The sequence below is a fragment of the Lynx canadensis genome, chromosome A2 (assembly GCF_007474595.2).
Source record: "Lynx canadensis isolate LIC74 chromosome A2, mLynCan4.pri.v2, whole genome shotgun sequence".
In the NCBI taxonomy this organism is placed as follows: domain Eukaryota; kingdom Metazoa; phylum Chordata; class Mammalia; order Carnivora; family Felidae; genus Lynx; species Lynx canadensis.
Window position 1 is genome coordinate 130694460 of NC_044304.2, and position 24762 is coordinate 130719221.

At 37.1% G+C, this 24762-nt stretch overlaps 1 protein-coding gene across 3 annotated transcripts in view; it reads left to right on the forward strand.

The window, feature by feature from the left end:
* The window catches only part of ZNF277 (zinc finger protein 277), a 113748-nt gene that overhangs the window by 82372 nt on the left and 6614 nt on the right, over positions 1-24762 (forward strand). For all 3 annotated transcript variants that reach the window (XM_030308252.1, XM_030308253.2, XM_030308254.1), the window contains exons 5-7: positions 12653-12744; positions 16070-16180; positions 17851-17983. In XM_030308252.1, the coding sequence (XP_030164112.1) occupies positions 12653-12744; positions 16070-16180; positions 17851-17983 (336 nt within the window). The remainder of the gene's footprint in view (positions 1-12652; positions 12745-16069; positions 16181-17850; positions 17984-24762) is intronic.

Genomic DNA, 24762 nt, shown 5'->3' on the forward strand with positions numbered 1-24762 from the left:
ACTCAGTTGGTTAAGCATCCGACTTCAGCTCAGGTCATGATCTCATGGTTCACGAGTTCGAGGCCTGCATCTGGCTCTGTGCTAACAGTGCAGAGCCTGGAACCTGCTTCAGATTCTGTGTCTCCCAGTCTCTCTGCCCCTCCCCTGCTCACACTCATTTTCTCAAAAATAAATAAACATTAAAAAAAAAAAAACTTTTAAATAAAGAGTTAACTTAATTTTAATCTTTAAGTGTTGGTGAGATATTTCTATAAAACCATAGAGTCAGATGTCCCTGATTTTTAAAAGGGATATAAAGTATCAAGGCAGACATCTTTAATCACTGGGTTACACTTTAGCATTAAAAAGCACTAGTTTTTCAATTTGCCTATGGGAGAAGATGTGGCATTCATAGGTCTCAGTAGTAAGATGTAACTTTTAATTAAATTAGGATAAGAGGAAATATCCATTTAACTGCATGGAAGTTTCTTTTTTTTAATCACTATTATAAATGTCAACTTAAGCGGTCATTCATGACAACTATAAATGTTTTACGACAATTACAAAAAAAATTTAAAAAAAAATTTTTTTAATGCTACTTCATATATTCCACTTTCCCCCCACAATAAAACAACAAAATGAAATTCTTTGTCTGCACCTAAGATTTTTTTTACTCGTGCCATTTTTCTTTATAGATTTTAGAGATTTTTAGTAAAGTATTAAATTACTTTCTATAGTGTCTTCAAAGTAAAAAGTCATTTTGCATTTAAACCTTTCTTCCATAATTCCTACCCTTGAAAGGACAAGCCCTCTAATTGCATCTAGAATAAGTTTCCCAAATATAATGTGGTATCTCCCTTTGAATTGTAACATTCTTAATCAACATAGATCAAGTTAGCAAAAATGACCATTGAGTGATTTTAACCTTCAGATTAGTTAATGTTTCCGTTCAGGAAACATGAAAACTCAGCCTGAAACTATACTACACTGAATTCTCAAGTTTACCACTTTGAACTCCTTCAACAAAACTTGAAATTTACATGGCATTTTTTATACACATTGGCTCTGTGAGACCAGTAAGATGATATCATTGTTTTTGTTTAGATAGAAAATACAGGGCCAAAGATGCTGGGAGAAATGTTCAAGGCCACAGTTATCTACTGACTGAAAAAGGAAGAGAGGCAAGTCAGACTTTTACTATTTCCCACCCCCACCCCCACGCGCCATTCTTTTTCCACTTGTACCAGGATCCTTTATCCAATGTGATCCTACTTCTGGAAGCAGAAGTGACATTTTCTAAACTGACATTTGTTACAACGAATAAAATTGGAAGAATGGTATATAAATACATATGTAAATAAATAATAGTGTTTTGTTTCTATTGCTAAGATTTTTTTAAGAAAATCCAATTTCTTTATTATCTTAAATCAGTGGTAGATTTCTTACTCCTTTGGGCCTAAGCTTGTTACATTTTCTTTTCAAACTTGAAGATGGTGTGTTTTCAGAGTTTCCCCTATCTTTAGAGAAACATAGGGGTATCCCTGACCTTGAGTTTATCCAAGAAAATACTTCCTTTGACGGAAGTATTATCATTGTGCTGATCCGTGCCATAGCTCTCTCCTCTTTTAGTGTCAGAGGTGGGCATTTTGCAGTCTTCTGTAGCCACCTTTCCACATTTTAATTCTTCCTCTTTTTGCCTAGGCTAGATTCCCTCATATCTTTAGTACAAATAGAAATGAGGCTTTTCTAATTCTCATGTGTTTAACTCTTGCAATTTTTTTTCTTCTGTACTTCTGCTTTTCCGTTTTTCATAGAAATGGTCTGTTCCGTGTAACGGTTACCTTTATGTAATTTTTTTCTCTAGTAGCTAATTCTTCTAGATGTTCTATCTCTCCTCTCTCTTCCTTTCTTTTCAGAAGACACTTCAGTACGACTCTAAGTAGAATAAAAATGCTGTCTTTCTATCCTATGTAGCAAACAGATGGTTGTTGCTGTTATCATTGCAGTTTCAGAAGGGGTAGGAGGTGCTGATGTCTTTCAAAAAGGTGGAATATTAGTCACATCGAACCTCGTGGATTTGTGGGAGTATATATCATAAACCAGTTAAGAAATTTCTCTCTGGCTTTTATGTTTTACTGTCTTGCTTTAGTCTTTGACATATCTTTTCTCATTTATTTATTAAGATCCTTGATATTATTGTCAGAGGGAACTTTCTTTCAGCTCTCATAAAATGCTGAGAACAGTGGATTTTATTGTTCTGTTTTAAGAAATGGTATTGTGTCATTGAGAGTCCTTGCTTTCATACAGCTACTCCTGCCTACATGTGCAGAGGTGTGTTTTTGTTAAAGTATAGTATCCTGTATGTGTATATTGCTAACATAAATTCAGAATGCTCAAGTCATCAGATTCTGGCAGACAGGTTAGTCTTTCCTGGAGCTACCTGGCATTTTTTGACACTTAAAAAGGAATTCTTTGGGCAGAATGAGTAGCTTTTTACTTGACCCCTACTCAGAGGGCTTCTAACATATTTAAGGAACTTGCAGGCAGATTCTGTTCTGAACATAGTTGAAACTATACATCAATATCTTTACACAAAATGTATTCATTTCCATTTTATTTTGTTAATCAAACTTGTTCTCAAATCCTTAAATTAGTGGAAGTTTACTGAGATTTTTGTACTTTAATTTGCTTATACTGAATTTTTATATTAGATAAAGGATGTGATAGAAAAAATAAGCCTTTACCGAAACTGAGTGAGATCAAAATGAAAATACCCTGCTTACTGTCAGAAGATATGAGAAAAGGCAGAAAGAACAAGAGAGGGTGATGTTAGTCTTTATCCTTCCTGAGTCTGAAACATTTGGAAGACTGTTTCAGTAGTTCATATGCTGTTCACTCATTCAACTCATGTAACTCTAATAATTGAAATTTTCCAATATTTTCTTTTTTTTCAATTTTTTTTTTCAACGTTTATTTATTTTTGGGACAGAGAGAGACAGAGCATGAACGGGGGAGGGGCAGAGAGAGAGGGAGACACAGAATCGGAAACAGGCTCCAGGCTCTGAGCCATCAGCCCAGAGCCTGACGCGGGGCTCGAACTCACGGACCGCGAGATCGTGACCTGGCTGAAGTCGGACGCTTAACCGACTGCGCCACCCAGGCGCCCCGAAATTTTCCAATACTTTCAAATTTATTTGGAATAAAAATCAAGACTCCTTACCAAGATCCCAAAGGGTCTAGTGCCTGTTTCTCCCACCCACTTGGATCACTGCTTCCAGCCACAGTGGCCATGTTCCATCCCTGTCCCTTAGACACACCAAGCTCTGTCCAGCATCTCATGTTGTTTGCACTTGCACTTGCTATTTGCTCTGCTTGCGATACTGTTCTCCGAAATCTCATGGTTTTCCTGAAGAGGAAGGGAAGAGTTTTTGGAGAAGCTGATACCTGAGGTGAGCCTCTAGAATGGCACTGCAGGTGAATGAATGCTTTGGAAATGCTTTTGGAATTCACATGACCAAAGTGATTTGGGAAAAATTGGTGTCCGTAGAGGATTAGCTTTAGCTATCAGCTATGGTGTAGACACTCAAAACTTAATATTGACAGATTAATTTACTGAAAACTCTTTTCTCGGTGAGTAGGAAAAATTTAAAACGATTGTGAATTCCAGATTATAACCAAAAAGAAGTCATAGGTTGCAGTGCCCAGTATAAAATCAAACCTTTAGTTAACATTTGGGAAACATTTTGCTGAGTAAATGGCATTTGTTTTAGCCAACTGGAGTGTCCAAGTCACCTGTTTTCACCATAAATAAATAAATAAATAAATAAATAAATAAATAAATAACCAACCTTCTATATGTTAATTTCAGTTCATTTACTTCTTGGTGGTAGAAGGCATTGGAGAACAGGAAGTAGATAACACAAACTTCCGTGGTCTCTTTCTTTCTTTTCTTTTTTTTTTAATCACCAAAGATAGCTGAGGTGCCATTCTCCAGGTCTTGATGTCAGTTTCTCAAAGGAATGCCAGCCCAGAATCTCCAGTGCTGTACTTAGAAGCTGCAAATGTTCACACTCTTAAAAAGAAAAGGCTCATCATTGTTCCATATGTATTAGGGGTTTTGCCATTTGGTGTGCAGTCTGGGTTCTGGTATTGTAACCAAGTCACTTCAAAAGAAAGCAAGTACTTTGTGACTCATTTATATCAACAGTACAGACCTTTTTCTGCATCTGACTGATGCAGTTTTTAATATTTAATGCTTTTCTTTAAACCTCTATTTTGTTGACTGTCTACTGTTTCATTTTTTGCCCTGAACTTGTACTGATGGCTGAAACTTAAGAAAATCTAAATTCTAAACTGTTCCAGGATTGATTATTTTCTTAGTTTTAACTCCTCTAAGATCTCTAAATTCTCATGTTATCATCTCTTTCCTTGACTGTATGACCTTTTGTAATCCCGTCGTATGAGTAAAAAAAATAAATGCACTCTGGACCTTTGCTGGTCCCCAGGCATCTTAGGGAACAGAATGACCAAGGGGCAGTGCTGCAGCTCTCCTTGTCAGCCTTCTTTCCCTGTCATCCCATCGGGCTGCAGCTGGACGTATGCCATCTTTTAGGAGGATAAGCTTCATCTCCATAAATTTCAAATATCTTAAATGTTTATTTTTTTAATATTTAAATCTTTTAACACATGCGTATAACTTTCTTGAATTTTCTAAGAAAAATGCTTTGTCATACTTGCTTGACACACTGCAAGGTAGGATCTCCTGGTCCTGTTTTCATATCCAGCTCATATACCACAAAGCACTATTGCACACTCAGAAAGAACTCAGATACAAGATTTTATTTCTCAGCATTCCTGCCCTCTCCCCTGGTAGTGGCAAGCCTCTGCTTTGGAGCAATGCAGGCTTTGGGTCCTTCCCCTGGCAGCTTCTGGCTTTTGCTTTGAATGCTAAAGAATGTCCCCAGGAAGCAAGTGGGGTTTTGTGCCTGCTCTCCACCAATGGGCTGTTGTTCATATTTCTTCCCCCCTTCTCCCAGTCTTTCTCCTGAGAACTTGGAGGAAACCCGTGGAAAAGAGCTGGACCCTTTTATGTCTAGGGTTCCCAGGGACTTAGCCTTTAAAAATTCTATAAAATTTCAGCTGTTTTCTTCTACTTGTCTTTTCCTCCTGTGTTCTGCCAAAGGGGAGGTAATGTGTGTGCCCCTGCCTCTCCTCAGACAGGTTTATCACCTTTTGGAATTCAGTTTGTCTGGTTGCCTTGTGACTTCAGGGTTTTTTTCTTTTCCTTTAAAAAAATAACAGCTTTATTGAGATATAATTCACATAAATACAATTCACTCTTCTAAAGTATACAATTCTAGGGCGCCTGTGTGGCCCAGTTGGTTAAGTGTCTGACTCTTGATTTCAGCTCAGGTCATAATCTCACAGTTTGTGAGTTCGAGACCCACACTGACAGTCCAGAGCCTGCTTAGGATTCTTTCTGTCTCCCTCTCTCTTTGCCCTTACCCCTCATGTGCATGCTCTCTTTTCTATCAAAATAAACAAATCAACTTAAAAATATATATAAAGTGTACAATTCCAGGTGCAAGTATATAAAGTTTTGGATTCTAAGTGAGGAATGATTTCTTTTTCTTTTCTTTTTTTGATTTTCCAGCATTTTCTCATTGTGGCTTTCTTAATACTAAGCACAATAGCAGAGGAGAACTCCTCCTTTTCCATCTGCTTTATTTTAATTAATATCTTAGTGATTAAGTGGCACTTTTAGTTAAAGTAGATGCTTTTCTTTCACAGAGTTCAAAGAGACACACGCATGTATTTGTTTACTGAATGAGGTATAGCTTGAAGAGACAACTGACCGAACTAACTAGTTGTCATAAATAAATTCTAAAATCTATTCTTGTTTGGTACCCAATCTTGATCTTTTAACCAAGTTATTAGTGATAAGCACATCAATAAATTCCTGTATTTAGTTATCTTGGTATACATTTTGCCAGAAGTTTGTCTTTGGAGGATATGCTAGCAAATTACGTGACTCATTTCCAGGTGTTATTTGGGTAATTTTCTGACAACCCTCCACCCACCCACCCAATCGGGACAAGGCAACTGGTAACACCTTATTTAAAATTTCATCCATGCTAAAAATTCTGTGACCATGATAAACAGAATACAACTTTAGAGGCCAGTAGCTAGTGTTGGGATGGTGGGAGTGGGGATTAAAAATGATTGTTTTAGAGGAATTTTTACCTAGTGTGTGGCTGTTCTCGAGTCATTTCGACAAAGAATTAAATGACTTGTCATGCAAGCTCCACTCCATGTTTAGGACTCTGCAGTTTCTATGAGGGAATCAACTGAAATATCTCCTGATTACCTTCTAAGGTCTGTGGCTCTGCATCCAAGCGAGAGTTGAGGAAAGTTAACATTCCAGGTGCTTTACTGGAAAGACAAAGCCAAGATTATTACCAGCCAATATTTATAAAAACCACATTCAGGGGAAATTGTTTGAGTTCAATAGTTTTCTAAATAGACTTAAACTTTCAACCTCCAATCAGGAGGAAGCAGGTATCTATATATTGCATCACAACAACTCTCCCCCAGTCCCTCTGCACTTCACTGAGTTTGGAATGTGCTTTGGAATGTGCTTTGGAGTGAGCTTGTTTTGAGGATCATTATGAGAAATAGTCCATGTTGTTTGGCCTATTTGTTCTAAGTATATTGTCCATTAGATCACATTGTATACTTATTGTCAGTGACTTCTAGCTCCCCAGAGTTAAGCCAAACTTCACAAAGCACAGACACCCCCCCCCAAGACTATCCTTATTTTAACAGCAGCCGCAAGTTGGGGGATCTCCTGGCCACCTTTACTCCTGTCCAGCTGCTTACAAATTCAGGGGTTCCCTCTACCCCACAATTTCCAGAACTCTGGAAACCACTATACATATGATTACAATTTTGTTATAAAAATAGATACAAACCAGAGCCAGACAGAAAAATACACAGGAAGAGATCTGGGAAAGTCCTAAACACAAGGTTGCTTTCATCTCCAGGGACCTTTTGCCTTCCTAGCACATCAGTGTGCGACAATACACAGAGTATTGCTAATTAGGAAAGCTTACCCAAACTTTGATGTCCAGAGGTTTTTGTTTGTTGTAACTTTATTTTCTATTTTTTAAAATTTACATCCAAATTAGTTAGCACTCAGTGAAGCAATGACTTTAGGAGTAGATTCCTCAATGCCCCCCACCCATTCAGCCCACTACCCTCCCCCAGCAACCTTCAGTTTGCTCTCCACATTTATAAGTCTCTCCTGCTTTGTCCCCCTCCCTGTTTTCACACTATTCTTGCTTCCCTTCCCTTATGTTCATCTGTTTTGTCTCTTAAAGTCCTCATATGAGTGAAGTCATATGATTTTTGTCTTTCTCTGACTGACCAACTTCACTTAGCATATGAAACTTCATTAAGCATGACTGACTGAATGGTTGACCACATAGCTGAACTCAACCTCCAGTTCTCCCCCTCTTTCTGAGGTGAGGCTGAGATCATGTGGCTGAAAGCCCTAACCCACTAGGTGGTTGGACTTTTTGGCATGACAGCCTCCATCCTGAGTTATCTCATTAGCATTAAGTATCAGGTGCTGTTAAAGGCTCACCCCGAATAACAAGGACATGAATCACCCAAGAAATGCCAGGGGATTAGACATTACCTCCCAAGAATAGGGGACAAAGCCAGACAAACTCTGTTGCACAACTCCCCCCCCCCCCCGCCCCCACCTTCTGATCTGTTTACCCTTTCTACTAAAGCTGATAGCCAAATTTGGGATCTACCTTTAGGTTTGAATTAGTTTGTGTATGTGCATATTTGTACATACATATTTCTTCTTTTTATCTTTTAGTCTTCAATTTACGTGCCCACCCTACCATATTTTATCCTTATTTTACTCTCATTTTTATGCTCCATTGTTTCATAGCAGCCTGAAATGCTTACTGGGCCAAGGTGGAGGTGTAAATGAAATAATCCCCAAGACCTCAGAGATAATCCATGGTTCTGGAAATAGAAAGCAGTAGGACTAAAAGATACTGCTGCCTTTCTTTGGAGGCTTTGGGCCACCACTCTAACTTTAGTAGGGATGTTTTTTGTGTCCTCTATTGGAAGAGCTCGGCTGATCTCCCCAACTGAGAATGCCTAACAGGTTCCACCGTGCTTCTGCTGTGGACTAACTTGGGGAGGATCCTTTGGAGTGTGCTGTTTTCTCTCACAGTCACTCATGCAGTTGTGCAGATGGGAAACTCTGTGTGAATCCAGTGTATCAGTACCTATAGAATGTTTTTGATTATCTATAATTAATAACATTAGCCTTAGTTTTACTTCCTTATGGTAATGCATGCTATTTCCATTGGATTTGTTATTCTACGCATTAGTTTCTGCTTTCCTGTACACAAATACTTAACTAAATTGAGATTTTTCTAAATTGCTTTTTCCTGAATTGCTGACTTTTATAACTTTCAGCCTTACTCGCATTTTCATTTTCTACCTATGTATGTATGTTAGTACCATGACTATTGAGTGCCATCTGCTATATCTGTTGTTTCATTAATGTCTCCTCTGTCTTTAGCTTATGAATAAAGATGAAACACTCTGCCCTGACCTCTTCGCTACCATTCTTGACATTTTAAACCAATTAGACAAAAATACAGCTTGTTATTATGACTCTTTGCCTAATAGATAAGCTGATCTTGTATTCTTACAACTATGGTTTTTATCCAAGCCTATTTTGTAATGAAAATTTCATCTGATTTCATCAGATAAGTTTGAGAAGTTCAAACACATAACATCTGTTACATTCTCTTCATCCCTTTATTCTATAAATCCATGAATAAAATCTGAATAAATATCTACCCAGCATGAGATTTTTTTTTTTAGAAAAATAAAACCACAAAGCAGGTAGGCTTTGATTTACACATCTTTGTGAAGCTTTGTATGGATTGTCTGTTAATATTATATTTTTTTGTCCAAAAGTGAGTTAAAATATATGCTACAACTAATCAGATACCAAGCTTTACAAAGGAAGAAGGAAGAAAGAAGGAAAGAAAAACTATTTTTCTTTATGGACCTCTGCTTTCTGTTGATTTCATGTGCATGAGATTTTTCTCATTTTAATATTATCAAATCTAGACGAGCTTCATAAACTGGAAAAATGGACAGGAGGACTCATTCTTTTTCTTTTGGATTCTCTCCTCTTCCTAGACTTGATCATTTTAAAATGAGAAAAGTCTTATGCACATGAAATCAACAGAAAGCAGAGGTGGGGCAACAAATGGTTTAAGTAGCTGCCTCTGGAGGAATGTCTGGAAAGGAGTTTTAAAAAGAGTTTGTTCTGTGCACAAAAGGCAGCTCTTAAAGAAATGAACCTGGGGAAAAATTAAAGGAGTTGTATGGGGTCTGCAAGACCAGGGATACCAAGAATACTCCAGAGTCTTTGTCTCTCTCATTGTGCCTGTAGACTGTATGGATATACTAGTCCCATGCCCTCACGCTAAGGGAGGGGCTCCAGAACAAAACAGCCTGGATTTAGTTACTTGCTCTTAAAGTGAGTTTTCTGACTGTCCTGACTATCCCGTGCTCGCTCGAACATACCAAAGAGTAAATTAGACTCTCCTAATAAGAATCAATTTTTATCACTTCTAGTGTTTATACTGAGGTTTTGCCATTCACGGTCAATTGATAAAACTGAAATTTGGCCAAAGTAAATGTTAGATAGCTTAGCATCACTCTGGTTTAGACTCACAAGTCTTCTGTACTTGTGCTGAGCCAAACCAAGGAGATACTAAGTTGAGTAAGATTTTTCTTTAGCCAAATTTGAGTTATATCATCACAAGCTTGAGAAATACGAGCCAGAATGGTGACTTTTAATGAGCACTAATGGGTCTTGTGCACTGAAAACAGGAACAGGCAGAGAAGGTCCATGATTGGCCTTAATGCACCAGTAGTGATAGGGATCTTTATTTGCTGGGTTTTTGTTTTTGCTGCTAACAGTGTTGTTGACATAGGGTTATGAAATGTGTTTTTTGTTTTGTATTCAGTCAAACAATGCATGTTTGTAAAAGTTCAGTTTCCTTTTCCGATACCTCTTTTATTTGACTTGTACTGTCCATTTCATTTTTGATGTAAAGTTCACTTAAATTCAAAAAGCAATAATTAAAATGTTCTGATACATCAGCCTTCGCCCTTTTATTTCTCTTGCTTTTATCTGTCTACTTGCTACCACCATAAAACTGTGACTTTCATAACCCTAAAAAGTTTTGGGGCACCTGGGTGGCTCAGTTGGTTAAGCATCAGTTAAGCGACTCTTGATTTCAGCTCACGTCGTGATCTCATGGCTCAGGAGTTCGAGCCCTGTGGGATTCGATCTTGGATTTCTGCCCCTCCCCCATTCGTGCACACACACATGCTCTCTCAAAATAAAATAAACTTTAGGGGGAAAAAAATTAAAAAGTTTGTTTTGTATTTGCTGTATATGCCTGAAGTGTTGAGCAAGATCTTTTCATTCTGTATGTCAGAACTCCAGCAGAGTCCAGTGCTGTAACTTCTGGAATCTCCAGTAAGCCTCCCAGTCCCTGGAAAGTACTTCGTCAGGACTCATAGAGTCCTTTGGTACATGTACAGCTCAGTATTTGGACAGAGATGCAAAGAATCCTAGTAGAGTATTTCAGGTTTCTTCAGCTCCTCTTCAACTCTCCTCGCTAGTACCTTGTCCCACAAGGTACACTCGCTTTTTAGTATCCTGACTCCGGTCTTTTTTTTTTTTTTTTTTTTTTTTTTTTCCTTCGTCCAGTGAGATAGCTCTGCATCTTATTTGGGTTTAACTTCACTATGTTGCAATTTGGAAAATACCACCCAGCATAAAACTGGCAGTGTATTATTTTTTTCTTTTACAGATCACAACCCTGTACTGTCTATTATCCAATGTCTGAAAACATAAAATATATGAAGCCACTTATTTTATAGGGGGAGGGTAGGTGGGATATACATGATTCCATCATGGCTGAAACCAGTTCATTGAGTTGATTTTTATCATGGTAATTTCTTAATTTTTTTTCTTCAAGTGAATTAGTAGTTCTAGATGTTTGGTGATACATTTCCAGAAATGCCACATGGAATCTATTAAGCTTCTAGATATGAGCTCATTTTGATGCTATTCTGTAAATATTCATAGATTCAGCAATAAACTTTATAAACTTTACTATTTTGAGCTCCATGATATTAGAGAAGCTGGGAGTAGTATGCCAATTATAAGAACAGCATAAAGACTTTCTTTTAACTTCAAGAAGTTTTCATTGGGGCGCCTGGGTGGCGCAGTCGGTTAAGTGTCCGACTTCAGCCAGGTCACGATCTCGCGGTCCGTGAGTTCGAGCCCCGCATCAGGCTCTGGGCTGATGGCTCAGAGCCTGGAGCCTGTTTCCCATTCTGTGTCTCCCTCTCTCTCTGCCCCTCCCCCGTTCATGCTCTGTCTCTCTCTGTCCCAAAAATAAATAAACGTTGAAAAAAAAAATTAAAAAAAAAAAAAAAGAAGTTTTCATAACCCTTCAAAAGACAAAGCAGGCAAACAGTTGACAAAGATGATGGGTAACAAACAGTGGAAATTGAAGTTGGCTGAATAACAATCATATCCAGCATTTAATGACCCATGAACAATTTGAGCTCTTTACATAAATTATCTGATTTAATCATATAAACAATTTTGTGATGTGATATTTCCATTTTTAGCTCAAAAATGAGAAAATTGATGATTAAAGAAGTTAAATAAAATATTGAGTACCAGTGAGAGCCAGAGTTCAAGTCCAGGTCTGCTCAGTGTTTCAGAGTCTGAGCTTTTAACTCTACAGTAGTAGAAACGGCTGCATGATAGAAATGGGAATCCTAATTACAGGTAAGATTTTGTAAGAGGCAAAAAGCAAAGAGAAATAAAATGACCTCAAGGAAAAATGGTGTGTGGAACCACCCTGATTAGAACAGATGCTACCAAAACATATTTGAGTTGAAGAACAAGATAATTGTGTATGAAAACATTGTTTAAGAAAGTTTTTCTGGCAGCAAAAAAAGGCTGGATATGATTAAAAAAAGGATTGAGATCAGGGAGACCTCTAGGAGACTTATTTATAGTAATCCCATAATGACTGATTAAAAACTAGACTCTGGGTGATCATATTGTGAATGGTGGAGAGAAGTAATACAAAGATAGTTCAAGTGAAAAATGGATCAGAACTTGATTACAGACTAAACTGAGAAGTACAAAAAGGAGCAAGTCAAAAATGCTACCACATTTTTGTTCAGGAGGTGGGGGGTGGGGGGTGGGGGCGGCAGTCGGGGGAAAGAGGGTGAGGACAGGAGTTGACTAATAAAAACAGGAGGAAAGCCAGGGTAGGGAAGGATAATGAGACCCAGTTGACCTTGAGGTTCCTGCATAGCTATCCAAATGGAGTGTTCTGTTAGCATTTAACAGTATAGACTTAGAGTTTTGATACAAGGACAGAAATGTAGAAATGTGAAATATTATCAGAATTCATATACTCCCTTTGTGCTTCTACTGCAGATTCCTCCCATCTAGACTAAAACATTTTTCATTAACTAACTGTGCATTTATTAAAGATAATATCAAATATCTGTTTCTGTTTTACAGAAAGAAATTCTGGAACAACAGCAGCAAGAAAGAAATGATAACAATTTTCATGGTATTTGTATGTTTTGCAATGAGGAGTTTTTCGGGAACAGGTTTGCCTTTGTGCATTTCTTTAAATATTATTGTTTTTCATCTGAAAACTCATCAAAACACCCATAATGCTTATGTAATTTAAGTTCTGTAGGTTGGCTCAAGACCCTTTCCTATATTACCAGTAATTTTTTTTCTAATATGCCTAATATCAACCATGGACTATAGTGGCTCTAAAGCAGAAAAGAGGAGTAACTTTAAAAATTTTTTTTCTTTTACTTTCTTCCAACTTTTTAGTCTCCAGTACAGTGAAATATTTGTTTTAGGTGTAGAATATAGTAATTCATCACCCATATACAACACCCAGTGCTCATCACAAGTGCCCTCCTTAATACCCATTATTCATTTAACCTATCCACTGCCCATCTCCCCTCCAGTAACCATCAGTGTGTTCTCTACAGTTAAGAGTCTATTTCTTGATTTGCCTCTCTTTTTTTTTTTAATGCCAAAAATAAATTTGTGTTTAATGTTGTAGGACTTTTTAAATTGGCTGACAGGCAAGACCATGTACAATGAACTACTACAGACACACCCTTCTATATTGTTAACCCTAAACCTTTAGCAGTTTTTGATGTTTTCACTTTTGGATATTAGAAATGATAAAAATCTAGGGGCACCTGGATGGCTCACTCAGTTAAGCATCTGACTTTTGGTTTCAGCTCAGGTCATGGTCCCAAGGTTTGTGAGATGCAGCCCTCATCGAGCTCTTTGCTGACGGCACAGAGGCTGCTTAGGATTCTCTCTCTCCCTCTCTCTCTCTGCCCTTCCCTGCTCATGCTCACTCTGTCCTCTCTCAAAACAAATAAATAAACTTTAAAAAAAAAACCAAAAAACTTTTTAATGATAAAGATCTAAAAAAAAAAAAAAAAACACCCAAAAACAAAAACTGGGGTATTGTTAATTCCTTAGCACAAACTGGCATTCTATAATTCATTTCTAACATTAACTGCCCAGAGTTAGGATCAGACTCTGCAGGTTTAAGGGCATCCATCATTCCCAACAAGACTGCCTTTACTTTAGACACCAGCCACAAGTTCAGTTGACCAACTGACTAAAAATTCAGATTCTCGCCAGTAATTTGCATAGTTCAGTAATTTACCAGAATGACTCACAAACCTCAGAAAGTGGTATACTTAAGATTGCAGTTTTGTTATAAAGGAACAGCCAAGTGAAGAGATCAGGAACAGCCAAATGAAGAAATGTATAGGGCAAAATCTGGTAGGGTCCTGAACTCAGAATTTCTATGCCCTTTCCTCAAGGAATCAAGACACATCACCCACCCAGCTCATCAAGGTATTCACCAACCAGGAATCTTCACTGAGCTTTGGTGCCCAGAGTTTTTAATGAGGCTTCATTTTATAAGCTTGATTGATTCAGTCATTGAATTTAATCTCTACGTTGCTCGCATCTCCAGTCTCCAGACCCCTTCCGTCTCTAGAGGTCTGACTGGCTCAGAATCTCAATCTTTTAATCACATTGTTAGTCTTTCTGTTGACCAGCCCCCATTCTGAAGCTAGCTGGGGACCTATGGTGAGTTGCCTCCTTAGCATAACAAATAGTAAGTTCCTGGGGTTTTAGAAGCTCTATGCCAGGAATCAAGGACAAAGGCCAGACAGATTTCTCATTATACAACAGTTAATATTTACAGAAGTACATCATTTTCTAAACTTTTTTAATGTTTAAATATTTATTTTGAGAGGGAGAGAGAGAGAGTCCCAAGCACACTCTGTGCTGCTGGTGCCAGAGCACAACACGGGCTTGACGTGGGCTCTGCGGGCTTGAACTCATGAAAACGTGAGATCATGACCTCAGCTGAAATCACGAGTCCATCACTCAAATGACTGAGCCACCCAGGTGCCCCTACAAATGTACATCATTTTTTTTAACATTAAAAAAAAATTTTTTTATCTTTATTTTTGAGAGAGAGTGTTGTATGTGAACAGGAAGAGCAGAAAAAGGGAGACACAGAATCCCAAGCAGGCCCCAGGCACTGAGCTGTCAACACAGAGCCCGATGTGGGGCTCAAACTCACAAAGTTATGTGGAAAAGGAAAATTTTATGTAAATTTATCTAAGTTTTACATAGCAAAAATGCTTATGTGTAAAAATATGTTATTCTATTGAGCATTATTGTCTGGAAAACACTGAAAAGGAGAGGATAGGTACACAGATAAAGTACTTGCTAGAATTCAGAAAATGTTTTGATTGAAACACTGATGTTAGAACATCACTAATGAAGATTTGATTCTTATATAGGTCAGTTGGCATAGAGAAAAATCTGTGCCAAAAGGTACTGTGAAATACTCCACCAAATACTAGTTTTATTCAAAGTTATCAATAGTTAAGCACTTAGACAAACAGAGCATATTAACAATGAGATTAATAAATGTGACCCTACATAGTTAAAAAAAAACAACATTTTCATAGGGATGGATGCTTTATTTCATTTTCTAAAGGAAAAAAAATAATAATCCTAGAAACAATTATTTTGGGTCAGCTAAGTGTCTAAATAAAGTAGATAAAATAAACTGTATAATGTATCAGTATGCATAGTCTATCAATGGTTTGTGTATTAATGAGTTCCCCAAAACTGTCACCTTTATTTTATGAACTAAAGTTGTGATAAAGGGAGTGCTTGGCTGGCTCAGTTGGAAGAGCATGTGACTCTTGATCTCAGTGTCGTGAGTTCAAGCCCCCTGTTGGATGTAGAGATCACATACAAACATACATAAAAATAAAGTTGTGATAATGGCCCAATAGAATAACATATTTTTACACATAAGCATTTTTGCTATCTAAAACTTAGATAAATTTACATAAAATTTTCCTTTTCCACATAAACTATTCAACAGCCTGGTGACTGTGTATTCAGTGTGTCAAAACCCTTGCATATAATTGATGTGTGAATGGTGGGTTCCAGATCTCTGTCCAATAGTGAGTTAAATGTCTCTGATTCCAGGACATGCATAGCAGGACATATTTCCCTTTGGCAGTTGTCTCTTCCTCCTCCCATGATAAGTTGGAAAAGTCAGCAAAGCACGTTTTTTTTCACTTAAAGGAGAGAAAACTAATTCATACATAGAGTATATTCCTGTCCACTGGCAAATAATGGAACAAATTTGGACTCACTTTACAAAGAATTCATGTGATTATATGTGTACTTAAATACTTTATAACATATCACTGTTTCATAGCCCAAAAGTGTGTTTTAGTGTTTAACCTTTGCATGTACTTCTGATTAGTGTTATCATTTTGAAAATGCTATTCCTGATCTGATTTTTTACTAGATGATTTATAAATAGTATAAATTGCTCATATTTCTTCCTAGATCTGTTCTTTTGAACCACATGGCCAGAGAACATGCTTTCAACATTGGCTTGCCAGACAACATTGTAAACTGCAATGAATTTCTGTGCACATTACAGAAAAAGCTTGACAAGTAAGTATTTTTTTTCCATGAAACATATCCTGCAGTTATTTTAATTTTCAATTCTGTTGGGAATTTTTTTAAATGTCTGTTGGGAATTTTTAAAAATTAATCTAAAAGAAGTAATTAACAAAATGGAATTTTCTCATTTCTCATGTTGGAAAAGTTCACGTTTTGCATCACAGTGTTGTTCATTTTGTCTAGATCATATTGCCTTTTACCATTTTTTAAATAAAAGTATCATATATACCAAACAATGTACATACCATAAAAAAGTATATAGGGTAGAAGAGTATTCTCTCCATCCAACCAAAGAAATAAAACATTATAAATTTCCTTGAATCTTTATATGTATCTCCTCATTAGTATCTCCCCATTTTTTAATTTTGTATTCGTAATTCTTTTGCTTTACAGTATAAGTTTTCACATATTTAGTAAATATATTGTCAAATTGTATGTTACTCAGCTTTATATCAGACATAACGTACTATATCCATTCTTTTACCTTTTAGTATGTATTCACATTTATATATCATAACACTCCACTTTTCCTAAGGTCATTTTCTGGTGACCATGGGTATCTAGAGCTTAGCTTGTTAAAGTAAGGAAGAAATTCTATGGGTCACTAAAATGGCTTTCAAAAATCTATCTACCTTTCTTTCTAGAACAGGGCCCAATATTTTTCTCTCACAACCTAGGTTTTTTTGGTTTTTGGGTTTTGTTTTCAAATAAAATCTCAGCCCACAATATTTGAAGCAATAACATTAAGAAAAATGTATTAATTGACACAGATCTGTTATTAAAAGTTCTGAATTCAAATTCTGGTACCAGCACTCCACTACAACAAGTCTTTTCACTCATATTAAATGATCCTTCATTTATAAAATAATACTAGATGTATTTTCTAGCAAGATTAGCATAATGAATATCCCTAGTTAGTTTATTTATCCCATAAACTATAGTTATTTCTGTGACACAAGAAATGGTTAAAAGGGTGTTTAGTAGTGATGACACAAGAATTCAAAATTTGAACTGATTTCAGTCATTTGAGAGTTTTCATGTGCAAGGAAGATTAGACATAACCTGTGTGACTCCAAGAAATAGAACTCTAACTAGACTGCTAGGGAGAAGTTACAGGCCATATGAACTGTCAGACGTAAGATGAGGAAGATATTTTATTAGCAATCTGTTCATTTTCAGTAGAAAATGAATGACAACAGAGAGGGCAAGTAACTTGACCAAGTCCCATAGTTAAATATGTACTGGAAGTAGGAATTAACCCTTGCAAATCTACGCATGGGCTAATTTGTTATACTCAATGGAGGCAACCAATGCTAGTTATCAATCAGCATAATTATTTGAAGAACATGCCTATGTTTTCATTTTTAGAAGAAATCATTTGATTAGAAAACACTAAAATAATTTTTGGATCTTAGCTATCTTTGTCATGGTTTGAACTGCATAGCCAAGTTGGCTAACTTAGCCAACTACAAAATAAACCACGCATGCATCCCACAAAGTCAAAGAAATAAAGTGAGAGGGTTCCAACAAGGATGTCATATCCCAGTTGAAGATTCTTTGTGACCTAAAATGAGTAATCGTAAGACTTAATAATAAAGGGCTATTGCAGCAACTATCCAAGAGACTTGTGTAATCTGTCAATGTTTGTGCATTTCTTTTAGCTTGCAGTGCTTATACTGTGAGAAGACCTTCAGGGACAAAAATACGCTTAAAGATCATATGAGGAAAAAACAGCATCGGAGGATCAATCCTAAGAACAGAGAATATGACCGATTTTATGTCATCAATTATTTGGTAAGCCTTTCTCTTCATAATTTAAAATTTGCATTTCCATGAACAAATATCTTTCCAAGGGCTGTCTAATATTTAAACAAGCAATTAGTAGAAAGGTCAAAATGCAATCAAGGGACACTTTCAAGCAGTGATTAGCTTTAAAATGGTTAGTTTATAAATCGCAACTTGATTTGGTTTGTCTTTGATTTGCCAGAATTTTACATAGTAAAAATGTCATGCCTGTAGGATTCATAGTGATCTTGAACAAAAAAAAGTAATAATAGATATAAGGTACTTGGATATCCACGTATTCTCTCCCATTTGTGATATTATCTATTACCTTGAGTCCAGAGACTATATTCTCTACAAAAAACATCTCTTGACAGCTGGATGTGCTAGGTGTGCTATGCTAGATAACCCTTTAAAAAAAACAATCTTTTACTCTTTCCTCTTTCCCCTTTAAAAAAATCTTCCCTTCCCCATAAAGAAAAAAAAGTATCATCCTCCTTGGCCAGCATATCTTTGATGGAAATTTTAGAGAAACCAAATCATTTCACTAGGCAAGAGGACTTTTATTTGTTTGGCTAATAGAACGTAATAATGGAGTTATCATGTCAAGGATTTTAAATATATTAAAAGCTTTCCTTCCTTAGAAACCTCAAAACCACTTGCTGACCTTTTTGGTTAAGAGAACATATTCAGCTGGTGCAGCACGCGTCACTGGGGGGGTATTTGGAAATGTGAGAGGGGATTCTGAATGACACAGTGACTGGGAGTGCTAGCGCCCTGCCCTAGTCTGCTGAATTGGTGGGGGGGAGGGCTGTACATCACAAAGGAGAGGATCCACTCCTTTAAAGAAAGGAGTTAAGGAACTCTCCGCTAGAATTAGAAGAAAGCTAGAGAGTTCTGTTTCCGACATGTTTCTTAGGCAAATGGAAATTATTTTTTTCCTCGCAATAGGAAATTAGAATCAAACTCAGTAGCCACAGAAGGCATAACTGATTATAATCAACCATTTTATCTGTTGGGCAGAAACAAGCATATCCTGAAATATGTTGGAACTCTCTGCTGGAGGGTGGAATTTTTGTCTGTTCTAACTAAACCTTATAGCGTTAAAGTAAAATTCCCCTTGAGAAGCAAGTTTGACATGTGTTTGAAGATTGACTCCGAGAGGTTGCCATGATCTGCTACAAATGTTTTACAACTAGCTAAAGGCAAAGGCACCCTCTGAGTCCTTCAATCTTCTCTAGAAATCAGTCATTCATTCCTAGAACAAACGCTGCTTCAGGGCCAGCCCAGTCCAATGGGGAGTAGACCTCAGTGTTAGCCCTAAGAAATACCACCTATTGCAGAAAGCTGTGGAAGCAATTTAACAGTACTTCCTTCCGGGGATCTTTTAAAATGATATTCAAGACCTTGGGACTAGCGGAACATTATATAGCTGGAGGTATTTACCTTTTAGAGGAGACTTCAAAAGGACTGCTCACTCAAATTCTGCTGGCACTTTTAGAAAAGTATGATACTTATTCTCTGGGCATCAAGTAGTGTGTCTGTCAAAACTGAAATTATCTACAAGGACCAGCTGTCTCTAGATGAGCATGCTAGATTTTACTGCCCACTGACTGCCCAGATGTCATGTGGCATGAATCATAGCCTAAGAGAAGTGTTTCAAGAGAATATAAAGACTTTAATAATATATAAAATGAAAATTAAATCACTTTAGAAAAATGGTGATAAATAGCAGTAATTTTTTTTCTTTTAACTAGCAACATTTGAGTACTTGATATGTGCCAGGCACCATCTTGGGTATTTATATTAAGCCATTTACTCTTAAGCATATCCCTATGTCACAGGTTTTATCTTTATCACCATTTTGTAGATTAGGAGATTAGGCACAGGTCTTTTTCCAAGGTCACATAGTTAGAATACTTAACCTCTCTGTATATCCATTTTATAATTTTTCCTCAATGTTTACAGTTGAAATAATACTAGTACCTACCTCTTACTTTGTTGGTTGAGTTTTTGGTCAAGTAATGGTGATGAACTCATAATGATCACCTTCTTGCCTGTTCTCTTTTGTACCAAACTAGAAAGTGATTCAAGGTCAAAGAAAAGCTGATTTCAACAGGCTCCTCAAGGGCTCTGACCCACAACCTTAGCCTTCTTAGCCCTATATGCTTTCCCACTGAGGTAAATAGCCCACAATAATAAGAATGATTTAAAAAAATAAAACCTAGGGGCGCCTGGTGGCTCAGTCTGAAGCCTCTGACTTGGGTTCAGGTCATGATCTCATGGTTTGTGAGTTCAAGCCCTCTGCTGACAGCTCAGAGTCTGGAGCCTGCTTCAGTTTCTATGTCTCCCTTTCTGTCTGCCCCTGCCCTGCTTGCTCTCTGTCTCTCTCAAAAATAAACATACATGAAAAAAAAATTTTTTACACAAAACCTAAAATATGTTATGATTAGCTGTAGCATTTTGGAATGATGTAAACTTAACTCAGAAAAGGATTGAAGAAGGGGCGCCTGGGTGGCTCAGTAGGTTAAGCATCCGACTTCAGCTCAGGCCATGATCTCACCATTTGTGAGTTCAAGCCCCGCATCAGGCTGTGTACTGACAGCTCAGAGCCTGGAGCCTGCTTCGGATTCTGTGTCTTCCTCTCTCTCTGCCCCTCCCACACTCACACTCTCTCTCTCTCTCAAAAAAGCAAATAAATATTTTTTTTAAATTAAAAAAAAAAATGACTGAAGAAGCTAATAAAGTCTCTAAAGATGTAGAAGTGTCCTAACATAGAGAATTGCTTACCAGAAGTATCAACCTTAATAATATCCTGAGTATTGTAGTAAATAAAAGGCATCATAACAAATAGAACGAGTATATAAACAACTGTTACCAATATTAATAATGTGTAGTTAGAGAAAAATGAGGCCCAGAGATTTCTCAGCATCCTTTTAGATTTCTTTTAGACCCCATTACTGAAAATATTTAATATTTCATAAAAATATTTAATATGAAGAATGAATTCTTCTAAGAGTTTAAGCAATGAATAATGGCGTTGCTTTATTTTCAAAGATGGGAAAAACAATACTGAGAGACATTCACTGTGTATTCCTCTGAGGAAGAGGCTTACATGACTGAGGAAAGTGGGCCAAAAAGAGAAGAACTATTGTTATTAGTCGTCAGGGTCTACATACCCATTTCTCACATCCTCTTCCCTGTAAGAGTCACTTTAACTGGCTTTATACATTCTACAAACATTTGAGTGCCTTCCAGGTACCAGACACTGGTGGAAGAGGAAGAAAAATATTACGGACAAGGTGGTTAATTTAAGTCCCTACTCCCAGAGAGTTAAAGGTTGGTATGAGAGACAGGCATGTAAGCACGTAATTTCAGCACCTCGGAATGGGGTGTGTGAAGTTAATGCTTGGACCTCTCCTGTAGCACATTAATGCAGTAATTGAGTCATGGGCCCACAGAGTTGCTCACCTCCGCTCCAAACAGAATCTCCAGGCCAGCAGTGCTGGCAGCATCCAGGATATTCCTGGCAAGATGCCCTCTGATAGTCATCAAAGGTGAGAGAGCTAAGGACAGAGGCTGGTTTTGGCTCTCCTCTGAGCTCAGCGAATTGACAGATACATTTTTCTTCCTTAGGTGAGATGATTTCCATGTTTAATAATTCATATCAGTTTTTGAATAATAACAGACTTGCAAATACATAAAAAGTCCCTATGCATATTCTGGATTACCTACTTACGGGTTCTTTCTTTGTTTTCTCACAAACAAAAGGGCTCAATGGCTAGGGGGGATGGCCAAGGGGACAATTTCACAGGCAGTTTCACATTCAGATTCCCCTGCCTCAGAGGGAAATGAACTGTGTACATCATCATTGAGCCTTCAGCTGCCTATTCCTAAGGTACTCCTGTTTCAAGCCCTGGATTTTCCTAAAGGAAACTGTTTTTGCTGTGGCTTTATCGTTTTTGATTTCTATTTTTTTATTCTTAAAATATACAGAGCCATTTGTAACAGAATTGTGCTCTTAACCTGTTTTCATAGTTTTGGTATAGTTCTCTCTACTGAAATTATTAACATTTAAGACACCTCTTTCTCTGTTTATGATGGGTTTTTTGTGTAAGTACATAGAAGTTTGTGTGTGGAACGGTGGGGGTGCTGGGTGAAGAGGATTTTTTTTTTGTTTTTCTTGTCCACCCTCTCATTGATCATAAACCATCTGATGCAGGAGGTTGAGGGGGTGTTCTGAACATCTTTACTGACATGCCTTCCAAACTTTGTTGTTTTTTTTTTTTAATTCTTGCTTTCCTAACATGATTCATTAGCAGGCACAGAATCTTAATTAGGGAGTTCTGTGCTCTGTTTTGTTTTTTTTTTTTTCTTCTTTTTGGGTCTTATTCCTATAATAAACTATATATATTCGACTGTACATGGCAGAGCATTCTAGGAAAGTCTGGGCCAATGTCACCTGCAAATCACTTGTTACCTACTACACTAACGATCACGGAGTTCCATTTTCCTCTCAAATGGTAAACAGTTAGTGCTGTATTGCCTAGAAAAATTCCTACGTGTTCTACCAAATACTGAGAAAATTGCACAATAATGCTTTGAGTTTGGAAGTTTGATACTGAAAGATATTTTATGTCTCTTTGGCCAAAACATTTATTGATCAACAACATTTGCCCATATCACTGAAAATGGTAATAGATGGCCCTTCCTTGAATTAATATCTTGCAGCAATGACCTTAAAGTACAAGTCCGGAGAGACCAAGTAATCCATGAAAGATTTAATTCATCACCAAAAATTCCAACTAACAAAGATCCCATTGGCAGTTTTGAGGCCATTCTTGGTGTCCATAATGAGGTTCAGACATTTCGTGACAACTCTGGGAGATACATTATAGACTCCAAATTAAATATCTCTAATGACATTATGGTAAATCTCTGCATGTCTGAGTTTATGCATCATTTAGCTGATAGATAATGACAGCTTCAAAACCTCTCATTAAGTTGATGAATGATAGATTTTCTTTTTTCCTAAATCATAATGGACCTTATAGTTCTTTGTTTTTGGTTAAATGAATACCTTTTTAGAGAAAAAAATATTCATAACTGAGAGTAAATTTTGGTTATTTTTTTCCAAAGGAGGAATATCTATCCAGGATGTCTGTATTTGTGGCAGGTCAGGTCAATCTTGACTGTAACTATAGTTTAGCTGCTTGAAAAGGTGTCCATTATTGTTCCTACATCCCTCTTTAATGTACTCTCTGCTTTTGCATGGCATAGTGGGAAAATTAGATGGAGAGAGAAGAAAAGACAAGAGAATGACTCAAGAATAGAAAAGAGAAATGGTTGGGCCAAAAGAAATGATTTCTACTCAACGCTCCATAAAGTTTTGCTGAAACTATGACTCAATTTGCCAGACACAGCCCTAAATGGGTAGAGCTTCTCCATGAACTGTGAGAAATAAAAGAGATTTGAGTAGATACTTGAGTACTTACTGTTGCCTGGTACCATGTATTTATATCCAGGCGTTCTTCGTTTTATTGCACTTTGCAGACAGGCATTTTTTACAGATTGAAGATTTGTGGCCACTTTGTTTTGAGCAAGTCTATCAACACCATTTTTTCAACAGCATTTGCTCACTTCATGTCTTGGGGTCACATTTTGGTAATTCTCAGAGTACTTAAGTAAGGTATGTACATTATTTTTTTAGATAAAATGCTTGCACACATAAATTACTACAGTATAATATAAACATAACTTTTATATGCACTAGGAAACCAAATGTTCATTTGACTTGCCTTATATTGATGGTCTGGAACCAAACCTACAATATTTCTGAGGTATACCCATACATTAACTAATTTATTTAATCACCTTACAAAAACCTTTTGAGATAGAATCTAAATTGGCATTGAATTGTTAGATTTTTTTCAGTTATAATTTAATTTAAAAAATACTTTCTAGTACTTACTGTATGCCTGGGTCTGGAAATGTAACAGTGAACAAAGTCCATGTCCTCATGGGCATTCTGGTGGAAAAAACGAATAGCGAATAAGAAAACAAATAGATAACACAAACTTGATTTCAGGTAGTGATCAATGCTTTAACGAAAATAAAAAACATAACAGGGGAATAAAAAGTAACTTGGAGAAGGGGTGTAGTTTTAACAGAGTAGTCAGAAAAAGAGATGGTAACATTTAAGCAGATGCCAGGATGAATGAACCCTGCAGTTATGTGAGAGAGCAGTGTTCAGACAGAGAATACAACACGTACAGGACCTGGGTAGAGGTGAGCCTGCTGTGTTCAAGCGAAAAGACTGATGTGTCTGGAGCAAACTGAGCCAGAGAAAAAGTGGTGGGCCCTAAGGGATGGAGAAGGAGCCAGGGCAGAACGTGGAGATCGGCCTCTGAATTTTGTCCTCCGTGTGGTTAAGAAGCCATGGGAGGGTTTATACAAACAGGGAAGTGTCCTTTAGAAAGATCACTGTGCTGCTGTTTGAAAAATAGACTGTAGGGGACCTCAAGGAGAAACAGTCCAGCTAGGACAGTGTTTCAGGGTCCCCATCCAGAGATATTTTTGGATTTCTAAAAAGATCCCCAAGAGATTCTAATGTACATCCAGGGTTAAGAAATGTTGGTTTACATTTAAGAGAAAGGAATTTGATTGAAAAAATACTGCTGCTTCTCCAAAAAGAAAAACGTTAAAAATGTTTTAGGATACATCCTTCCTTGTCACCGAAGTAACTGTTTTAATAAATCCTACGTGTATTGATTTAAGACCACCGAGTATGA